This window comes from Tigriopus californicus, chromosome 8, assembly GCF_007210705.1.
Source record: "Tigriopus californicus strain San Diego chromosome 8, Tcal_SD_v2.1, whole genome shotgun sequence".
NCBI classification, from domain to species: Eukaryota; Metazoa; Arthropoda; class Copepoda; order Harpacticoida; family Harpacticidae; genus Tigriopus; species Tigriopus californicus.
The window spans coordinates 1,359,820-1,371,119 of NC_081447.1; the positions used below are offsets into that span (position 1 = coordinate 1,359,820).

At 38.6% G+C, this 11,300-nt stretch overlaps 1 protein-coding gene and 1 long non-coding RNA gene across 2 annotated transcripts in view; one reads left to right on the forward strand and one right to left on the reverse strand.

The window, feature by feature from the left end:
- The window catches only part of LOC131885183 (patched domain-containing protein 3-like), a gene marked incomplete in the record, with an annotated part of 28,156 nt that overhangs the window by 2,139 nt on the left and 14,717 nt on the right, over positions 1–11,300 (forward strand). The window contains 7 exon segments of the mRNA XM_059233135.1: positions 1,356–1,580; positions 1,745–1,874; positions 3,658–3,824; positions 4,047–4,444; positions 5,142–5,314; positions 7,238–7,380; positions 8,687–8,839. Of these exon segments, the coding sequence (XP_059089118.1) occupies positions 1,356–1,580; positions 1,745–1,874; positions 3,658–3,824; positions 4,047–4,444; positions 5,142–5,314; positions 7,238–7,380; positions 8,687–8,839 (1,389 nt within the window).
- On the reverse strand, positions 4,929–9,766 carry LOC131885184 (uncharacterized). The gene is made up of 4 exons (XR_009373806.1): positions 9,624–9,766; positions 9,102–9,515; positions 8,671–8,874; positions 4,929–5,616 (listed from the first exon to the last, which is right to left on the reverse strand). It is a non-coding gene; the product is annotated as an uncharacterized LOC131885184 (long non-coding RNA).

Consider the following 11,300-nt stretch of genomic DNA (forward strand, 5'->3'; position numbering starts at 1 on the left):
AGAATGATTGCACCCTCACTTAAGAACTTGGCGTTGGCTTCCGCGTAAGAATTGTGTCGGCTTTGACCCTTGTAGATCGTTGACATGATAGGTTCAAACCTTGGTATGGACTCATCATGGACACGTGTTATCGAGTAGCGTCGTTTTGAAAGAGCAGAATAATGTACCGCTGAAAACAGGAAAATCCCTATCAGTAGTTTACAAAGCCTAGGGATTTTTTTCGAAAGTGATTCTCTAAGGATATGCACACATATCTCGAGGGAAAAACTTTGGGGATTTTTTTTCAAGGATTTGTAGCTTGAAAACACTTTACCAGAAGATGTATCTTTAAAATATGATGAAAATAGTATAGCAAAGCCGAACAAAGATGAAATCACAAGCATCTCATGATACAGCACTTTCAGGTGCGTAAGGAAATCTGTATCGGCAGGGTTGGTTTACAAGGACTTGCTGTTTTAATTAATCCTAATTTTAATTTTAATTAAACCACATGGAAAAGTGTTGGCTTGTACTTTCCCTCCTTGTTGCCATGTCTATTTTTCCCCTTTACCTTGATATTTTGGGTACATTAGGGGGAATATTGGCCATAATCAAAGACAAAAGTAATTTTAAAAAAATCATCGGGAAAGGATAATGATTGCACGAAAGCTGTTACATTACCATGGGCCAATGGACTTGTTGCAGAATCAAAAGCTGACAAACGCTAGGAAGAGCGAAAAGTTTGAATATGTGCTCATGGGTGACAACGTCTGTATCCTAGAATATTTGCAAAACGTTATTTTTAAGGGGTGTATTACAAATCAAATTTCTAAATCATCGTGTGACCAACCCTGCTCTGAGAGAAAGTAGTCTAGTTATTGATTGATAACGATAGGAAAGCAAAATACGAGAGGATGCATCTGCGATTCCAAGAAAAGCACCTGGATGACACACCTTACGTTCTTACATCAAAAATATTTTATTTATTTCACTTGAACAGAAACCGAATCTTTATTGATGTAAATGCATGTAAATACTTGAAAGGTTTAAAGAACAAATGCAACAAATGTATTTTCACCGATGAGTTGCGTTTACAACAAGATATGTATAATAAAGGATGAGAAAACTGGATTTAATGATTTGCACTAGTTCGTTCATTCGTTTCGTCTGATACGCCCCGAATAAAAGACAGACGAAAAAAAGCACAACTAGGTAGAAGTCTGGACGTTTTATCAGACACAAAATAATAATTCATAATCATCCTGGTATTGTATTAGCAAACTTTTCATCAAAATTATTCTTCAGGAAATGGTTAATTTTCGTTTCTTGATTTCCACTCGTCTCGACCTTTCAAGAATTGCCTCTGATGTTTTCAGGTTGATCCAGCCACCCTAGACTTTGAGACTCAATTGATCCATATTTTGAACAATCAAGATCGTTTCACCGATGGTTTTGTGTCGTACTCCCATGTAGCCAGAAGCTTCAGCGACATTGCCTCCGCCAACATCTTTACCGATGTCAACATGGTTGTCTTGGGGTTTGCCATCGTTTTCATCTATGTCCTGATCATGCTCGGAAACTTTGATTGCGTCGAGAATCGGGTGAGACGTCCTTCGTTTCTTAAAACTGAATAAGGTTTCTAAAGGCGGCACATCCAGAACCAATTTGGCATAGAGGACCTCTTTTGTACCTTGTCTCTTTTCATCCATGTGTGATGATACCATCTAATTGTGGGGATGTGCTTCAAAGATCATCTCCCTTGTAGGTTTTCGTATCCTTGGCCGGATTAGTGGCTGTTTTCATGGCACTCATCGCATCGTACGGCATTTGCTGCTCTTTAGGGTTTCCATTCAGCCCGCTTCATAACTTCATCCCATTTCTTATCCTCGGGTTAGGTAAGTAACATAAAATCAAATTTGACGAGCTCTGATTTTTCGAGGCAAGAATCAGGTCATAAAAAAGAGCTTTGAAAAGTTTTCAAGAGCCGTAGGACAATGTGGGTGGTAAACCTATTCATAGAGTATTTGTTAATCTGATCATCTACTTGATCATTGTTCTCTATGACCTATCGTGCAGAAATTGGTAAGCACCAACGCAGAGTTAGTTTAAGATCAGTTATACTAGGTAGCGACGGACCCAAAAAAGGCTCATTAGAGCCCAAACCTCAATGTTATTAAAATTTGGTGAAGGCTCTTATTGCTTGTTACACCTTTTGATAATTAAAAAAGAGCCATGTAACAGATCAATGGAGCAGTTAATAATTCAAACTTTGACCTTGGGTAAATAAGCAAAAGCAAACATCAAAATAAACATTTTTTCCAACGCTTGGTTGCATCGTTGTCAGTGTGGAAAAAATCGAAATAAGAATAAATTTTGACGAAATGAGTTAGCCTTTTGCCCATGACAATTAACAACAGTGAAATAGTGTAATATAGACCACTTGGGGTTCATTATAGGTATGCCTTTTTCGTATTTTACTGCAATGGAGGGCTGTGTTTTATGTGTAAAATGTAACAAAACTTACTTCTTCCAGATCTTTCACTGTGAGCAGGTTCAAGTTTAAGCTTAAGATCATATTGAATTTGTTTTTAGAACTTTTCTTTGGTTGTCGATTTAGCTCTTGAGATAAGATCGAAGAAGAAAAAAGTGTTTCAGAGTTCATTGATGTTCGAAAATGGAACTCGTGTCATTTTTGAGCGATTAATGGTGGGGCTAAATAAATAAATCCCGCAACCTAGCTTCATCTCGGTCATGCAAGTTAGAGCGACATGTCAGAATTATTGCACATTTAACTGTGTTAAACATCCTGGAAACCTAAACCTTGTTGTAGTGCTTGCAGTAAAGATGCCTTAAAGCCACTCATCATACGACACTTTTCTCCGTTTCCCCATAGTTCATCTACAGTAAATGATAGTTTCAAGGGGTGTTTCATTGGTCTTAAACTAACAACAAAAGAGACCTTTAAGATTGGCAGGATTCTATCAGTTAGATCCAAACCAGACGATTCCACCATCACGAAGGCGATCTTCTCCCAATATCTTGAATTACTGTGTTTTCAGGCATTGATGATATGTTCGTCATCATGCAAGCTTGGAACAAATTCGCGGAACATCGGANTTACTTCTTCCAGATCTTTCACTGTGAGCAGGTTCAAGTTTAAGCTTAAGATCATATTGAATTTGTTTTTAGAACTTTTCTTTGGTTGTCGATTTTGCTCTTGAGCTCGCACTTTGATAAGATCGAGGAAGAAAAAAGTGTTTCAGAGTTCATTGATGTTCGAAAATGGAACACGTGTCATTTTTGAGCGATTAATGGTGGGGCTAAATAAATAAATCCCGCAACCTAGCTTCATCTCGGTCATGCAAGTTAGAGCGACAGGTCAGAATTATTGCACCTTTAACTGTGTTAAACATCCTGGAAACCTAAGATTATCTCGAATTTGTTGTAGTGCTTGCAGTAAAGATGCTTTAAAGCCACTCATCATACGACACTTTTCTCCGTTTCCCCATAGTTCATCTACAGTAAATGATAGTTTCAAGGGGTGTTTCCATTGGTCTTAAACTAACAACAAAAGAGACCTTTAAGATTGGCAGGATTCAATCAGTTAGATCTAAACCAGACGATTCCACCATCACGAAAGCGATCTTCTCCCAATATCTTGAATTACTGTGTTTTCAGGCATTGATGATATGTTCGTCATCATGCAAGCTTGGAACAAATTCGCGGAACATCGGAAGGATCTAAGCAAGGTGGAAAAGTTCGGAGAAACGCTACAAAAAGCCGGCGTGTCCATTACAGTTACCTCGTTGACAGATTTTTTGGCCTTTGCCATAGGCGCATCCACTGTAAGAACACGCACACACACACACACTAACACATCAACTAACTGAAAACCATTTGCCTTTTACGTGGCACTTATTTGCACATTCAACTGAGCAAACCTGATAAACCCCTGTACCACTTTATATGGCGTTTCAAGCACGTATATGAAGCTCAACGATGCACAGCACCATGTGCTTACTCTGGACAAAAGCATACCTATCTCAAACCCTTCTTTTCTCTCCCAGCTCCTCCCAGCCCTGAAGTCGTTTTGTATGTATTGTGGGATTGGGATTCTCATCACCTATGTGTTGCAAGCCACGTGGTTTGTGGCCTGGATGTCCATTGATCAAGACCGGATTGATTCGGGCCGAACGCTTTTGTGCACCTCGCAGAACTCGGTCAGCGCCAAACACGTGTCTCGGTGCCTAAAGAAAGTGGACAAGAATCTCCTACAAGGTGGCTTTGACAGTTATGGCAAAGTGCTGAGTAGAAACTTGCTCGTCAAAGTGGGCATCTTAAGTCTCACGGCGGTGATCCTGGCCTTTTCCATTTGGAACACGTGGCTATTGGAGCAGAAATTTGATCCAGTCTGGTTCTTACCCAAAGACTCGTATCTGTTCCAATGGTTCGAGCTTAAATCCCAGTAAGCATTTTCATTATCATATCAAAATAGATTACATTAGGCCTGTGCCACTCCGACTTGGAACCAAACGAGATCCTTTCAAGCTCTCCAAAAAGGTGGTTGGGGTGCCAAGTGAGGAATCTCATTTCATGACCGTAGAACCAATCTCATCTTGACCCAGGATTAAAAGTCCAAGTGTTTTCCATGATTGCCCTTGGATCATCATGAAGAGATTGAGTCTTATACGTAACTCGAAAATACGTCCCCTCCTTGATGCTTCAAGATCCTGATATGCGAGCGCTTTGCCATTTCTTGGAAACGAAAATGGTCCTTAGAGATCAAAAGTGGAACATGATGTAATAATTTGTACACAACAGAGCAAAGCAAATTACTGTCTCAAACCTGCACACCACAAACACCTCTGACATACTAAACTCGTCAAGTATTGATTGAGGAGAAAGCATAATCTAGAAACATAAGTGAAATAAGTGAAAGGCAGTCGAAATAAGCAATGTGCCAAGAGAAATCACTCAGTCATGTCTATTCTCTAGTACTCCAAAAACACATTATAGAGCATGCACACTTATTCCAGTTTGATTTGTTGCTCTCATTTCTCCAGCAAGTCTGGATATTGAGAGTTGAGAGTTGGGTGGTGGAAGTGGTGGCATGTAATCTTTTGATAAATGAGCACGAAATAATCGATCTTCTTGCTTTCCAGGTATTATCCCAGTCAAGGGGAGACTGTCCACGTATTCATGACAGATCTCGATTTGCCTGAAGAGTTCCCCAAAATCAAGTCTGTGGCTGAAGCCATCTCTAGTCAGCAAGACATCATATCCCATGTGGATTCTTGGGCTTTGCAATTCACTAATTATGTATCACAGTTTGAAGGTAATCAGAACACTTCTTAGATAGACAAGTCGGTCTGTTGGTTGTGCCAATCCTAGAAATAGTTTTGGTTTGCTTCGTCAATGGACGAAGTCGTTTGCGTATGGGAAGCAAACCCCACGTTTCCGCTTAGATGGTGATGCAATCAATTTCTTGAGTGTTCCTTTTGGCACATTCCCCGCTGGTCTCATATTTAGTTGCCGAACCCCATGGGAAGATTTTCAGCTTTCGGGTGGTCGTGAAAGCTTTTTGATTGGGGAAGAGTGACCTTCACATGTAAGCAAGCCTCTTTCAAAGGGATAAGGCTGTAAAAGAACGCAAAATGAATCACTATGGGTGGTGGTATTGGAGAGAACCCGGATTTACATTTTTGCATTTCCAAAGAAATCATTAGCAAAAGCCAGTGGGGAATTACGGATCACCTCCAAATAACAGATTTTGGCACCAATGTTATTCAATGCAAATAATGAACGCAGCCCAGAATTTTATGCGCATTACATAAATATACATTTTCCAACGTTTTGGGTGACAACATAGCTTTGGGTTAGTTCATGTGAGTTCAAAAGTGCAAATCCCGCTCTTAGCAACACTTATGACTTTTTTTTTTTAGTCTTTTATTATCTCAGACGAACAATGAATCACAAATTATGCAAATATTTTGCTTTGAAGTTTTTTTTGGTGTTTTTGAAGTATTGTCTGTTTCAGTTTTCTAACATGATATTTGACGATATATGGCCAAACTATTTGCATGTTCATGCTTTTTAATGAAGTCACAACAAGTGCAAAAATGAATAACGACAATTCAATACATTCTCGTTTGAAAGAACTGAAGAAAGAGCCTCTGTGTGGAAGAAAGAAAATCTATTCGCTGGTTAGTTAACGCTTTAACTCAGTAATCCAATGTTGTTCGTGCTGCACTAAAAAAGCTGGATATGAATCAAGCTCAACGGGCAGGTTTATAATAACATTTAAGTTGGCATTGCAATCCAAAGGTTTTTTTTGTTAGCGTCCTCTTCACTCTCATCGATGAATCATACCACGACAAGAAGCTATTTTAACAAATCATACCAAATTTTGCGATTCTAAGACTTTAAATACAGTTTTGGCATTGTTAAGATGTCATGCATGATTTATTTTAAAAGGTTTCGTTAGGTAAGGGGCAAAATGGTCACATAATGAAGAATCTTAAGGACAAAAAACCACTTTTTGAATGAACTTTTAGAGTACACTTTGTAGTTTCTAAAAGCAAAATATGAATTACAATTCATTTAGAAGCCGCCCTCCAGGCCAAAGCATGGCAAAATAAAATTCACAAAATCATACGTGAAGCAGATTCTTTATGTCTAATTTCAAAACAGTATTTGTATCTGCAAATACTATTGCATTTATTACAGTACTTGATTTGTACACACTTCATATTCAAAGTGAGCATAAAGTGTTGGTTTATATCAAGTTAAACTAAATTGAAGTTTCTCACAGAACAAAAACCATTCTTTTGGCTTTGTGGTAAGGACGTAGTTAAACCACTTAACTAAACATATGATTGATACATTGTCACTTAAACATTGTTGAAGGAGCATTTCAATGTAGTACCGTATAATACTTTTGGTAACTATTTGATATTGTTCTAAAATCTATTTCACAGTTTTTTACCCGTGCATAAACTTTAAATCGTTCCAAAATACTGTGAAAAATGTTTTATTAATAATGTCCCTACTGGCTTCAGACGTCTTTGGATCGCAATTTTTTTGTCACCACTCTAAATCACTCTAAAAAATAGTTGGAAGCAGGAAACCCAATGAAAAGGATGGCTACTCAATATGCCCGACGTTATTTAATTGGCCTTGTTCGTCTGCTGATTAAATCTTGGAATTTCTTCCCAGGCATTCGCCGTTAATATATCTTTGTTATACATTTTTTGCTTAGACGCGAATCTCATTACCTCCGACACTGGGTTGTTTCAAAGGCGGCTTACCCAGTTCTTGTTTAGCCCGAGTGGTTCCAAATATCGGTTATTGTTCCATTACTCAGAGCCAGTTCAATGCGGCAAACCCAGCCCCAACATCTCAGTAAGTGGATAAACTAATTTGCAGTTAAAACTACTATGGGAAAAAGCTGACAGAAATTGGTTTACGAAGAATCATTTGTGAATGATTCAAGTCAGCCATAACTCAATAATTATTTTTCTTAATTTCCCTTTGTGCATGGCTTGGGCTTTTATTAGGGCTTTTATGAGGGCTTAAAGACAGAACACAATAGCATAACTGCCTGAGTGTTTGAGAGACATAAATATCGTAGTAAACTTTCATTATTGCTCGATGCCATTGCAAGCGCTAAATGCTCTTCATGATTTTGATATGCATTTGGTCATTCAAAAGCGAATATAATGCTTGTAAATCATGAATTGTTTGTTTCTGCAGTGTTGAGCCACGAACGACTGTTCATCATTTCATTCCAAGCTTTTCCTTACCTGTTCCACATTTACGTAAAGAACGGGCTTGTGTGGTTCTTCAAAATCGCCAATGTTTGTCAAATGTAATAGAAAAAAAGATTGAGTTGTCGAGCCTCGAAATTGTTGAAGGTTGAAGAGGAAGTGCTCAGTGCGGAAAAAATTACTTTGAAGTTCAGTTCATCAAGGTGTTCAAACAAATGTCTAAAACTTGATTCTAGGATCTGTGTAAAGAAGTAATAAGGTGAATTTCGTAACGGAAAAAGCACATAATTCAATTTTCTCTTCGATGCTCCAATATGCTCCCAAAATTTGCCCCCAAAATTTGCCCTGTGGCCGGCCTATTGCCTTGAAACTGAATCAATTTCACTTCTGAAATGAATGTCTCGGAATAGTTATTGGCAAAGCTACCAAACCTCCATCATTCCCCACAAGCATGAGGTCCTTGCATAGAACATGAAAATGCCAGAATCGCTGTCCATTTCGACTTATCCAGAATTGAGATGTAAGTGCAATTGAATATGCAAGCACGTAATCTCAATTACATTTCGAAATGGCTGTATGGAATTACATTTAAGGTCTGACTTGTAACGATTGTAAGCTTTTACCTTTGAACACATATAACAGGTAAATGAAATATATTCTTGTAAATAATTTCATCACATTTGTGATCTAGATACAGTGCATGCACAATTAGCTCGTCCTAAATTTACCCTTTTCTTTATTTCGTCAGTGTTCATCAAGGATTCTACAACTAGTTACCATATCGGTGATCATAAATCTTGACCAAAATCTTGGTTGTTCGAATTCCAACTGAAAGCAGTGTGATTGTACTCATTGCCAGTTACATTTCAAACGTAACCAGCATGGATCCATTGATCCACTTCTTTACTAACTGCCATCCTCCTACCTGCTCTCAATTACAGATGTCCATTTTTGAGTTTACTCATCGCCTTCTGGAGGGACCCAGTGAGCAGATCCCGGCCATGAATAGGATCAAAGCCATCATTCGCGAAGCCAATTTCTCCGGACACGTTTTCCCATTCTCCAAAGGCTACGCCACTTGGGAAACAGATGAGGTTCGTTCAAACCAAAAAGGCCAGCTTCATGCACACTACGGACAATAACACAGATAGGGAGAGAGGGAGAGAGATAGAGACAGGATCTAAGCTATGAGAAAGAGTGTATGTGTGTCTGAGAGTGTGTGAAAAGGACACCTCCCGACATCGGGAAACCAATTTCAGATTGGCCTTAAGAAACTTTGATAAAGTTGAAAAGGACCTAGCGTAGAAAGACAGTGCTACCAACCTACAGTACCGTCGAGCGAACCAATGGACTTACACTATAGATAGCATGTGGTGCCGTGTATGCAGAAAGTGGAAAGCCGGGATGAATGCAACAGGAAAGGAAATCCCTTTGACAGTTTGCTTTTAAGTTTCGTTGGCAACGAGCACATTTTCCACTTTCGAGGTTGAGACGTGGTGCTGGAATTCAACAGCTTTCATGGCGACCTGATAGCCGTGGATAAATAAGCCATCTTGAAATGACTCGACAAAAATAGCAAGCCTGATCTTGCAAGCTCAATCGCAAAAAGATGGTTTTTCTAATGTCTGATCGGAAACGTTCATTTTTGAGATTTAAAAGATCACAGGAAATGTGCTTTTGTGTTGATTGTTGCACTGACGAGCATGAAATGTTGGTACATGCTCATCTAGCTTCAATGAGGGATGTTCTTCTTGATTATGCCATGAGGATCTACAAAACAATCGATATGTAAGTCTAAATTAACGTGGTTAACAATTAAGGGTTAGAAATGGGAAAGTGAAAAATGACTGCAATTTTGGTAATTGTAATTGTTCTTACTTAAATCTTCGTGGAGACAGGATTAATTAATTCACTTTCACTTGTTTGAATCATTCCCGTTTTGATGACTCATTCTTCTTTATGTGTACGAATCATGAATGAACAACGTTCAATTCACCGAACCTCTATAAGTGACGTGTATTTCCACTCACTAAGCATCAATGAGTGACCTTAGCTGGATTCTTCGATGATCAGCTTACCCCTCTCGTCTCACCACTGAGAAGACTGCTACAGTGGTTCAAAAGCCTTTTTAAATTCCAACAAAAATATCCAAACAAATCTTGTTGACTATTAGCCAAATGAGCGCCAAATTTGAGCCAGAAGTCAATAAATCAATCACGTCAAAATTAGTTCATATGGTTTTTACAAGGAAGAAGACTGTTAAGATGGATATGCGCATTTCTCTCAATACTTGATAAGGTTTTTTGACCACCGTGGTGAAACGGGTGAGACGAGACGAGAGGAGACGACCGTATCCAAGAATACAGCTAAGCTTATCGATCTGATATGAACGATCCGTTGTCTTGACGCTACTGATCGAACTCTCTTTTTATCTCTCGATGTTTCTTTAACATTGAAGTGGTATTATAAGTCGTGCAAGATTTGGATCTATTTTGGTTGTAAAAATACTGAATAGTGTAAAGCTTCCAAATAGACGAAAGGCGTGTGCATGCATAGTTTCCTCGCAATATTCCGTTCCTGTGAATTCCATTTCCATGATTGTCATCATCATGATCATCTCCTGTGGACACGTTATTGCATTAAGCTTCCTTCGTGACTTTGATCAAAAGCCTTAGTTTGGAGTATATGCTCTATGGACGCTGACGGTCCAGGGTCCACGACACAAAACAGGGTGGCTTAGTTCACGGACTTCTAGAAATATGGACTGCGAACGAGCTTCCCGGCAAATCGTCCTGCTCTTGGTCGTAGCAACTCTGAGCCACTTTTCGAATTAAAGCAATAAAATAAGAAACGTAGAACTCGTCGATTAAAGGTAGGTCATTTCTGTATCATTTACTTGTAAAGGGGATCATTTCAAAGTTATGTTGTCAAAAGCTTATGTAGCTGACCAAGAGCAGGCCGAAAATTCGAATCTTATGTATTGTTCTCTAGAAGTCCGTGCTTAGTTCTACACATTTGGAGCCTGCTGACCAGATTCTTGCCATGTTCAAGCTGTCTTTGAGACCGCTCGGCCACACTAGCTCCATAGACAAAATACTGACTCTTAAGTAAAGCGTTTTGTGACTAAAGCGTTATATTGAATGATGTCATCTTTTATTACCCTCAGATTGAAGGTAAATGTGTCACTTTATCAGTAAAATAATAACAATGTCTTTATTACGACTCTTGGTTGTGTCATGGCGTAAAAATATAAAGGAAATATAATGTGTAAACATTAAACACGCTGGTAATAGTTTGTTTCAAAACCTATCAAAAGCATTTAAAGTTTTGTGAAACTAATTAGTAGGCCTCGAAAAAAAGTTGTGTGTTAGGAAAAATGTTGAGTGAATGTGAAAAAGAGTCGTGAAATGCCCAAGAAAGGTGTTAAATTGAAAAACAAAGCGTTTTAAATGTGTCAAAGAAAAGTTGTGACAATATCAAAAGGGTCGTTTAGCCCATTTCAGACTCCTTTGNTTACGAGCTTCTACGGATCAAATTTAAATGTTTCATCTGCTT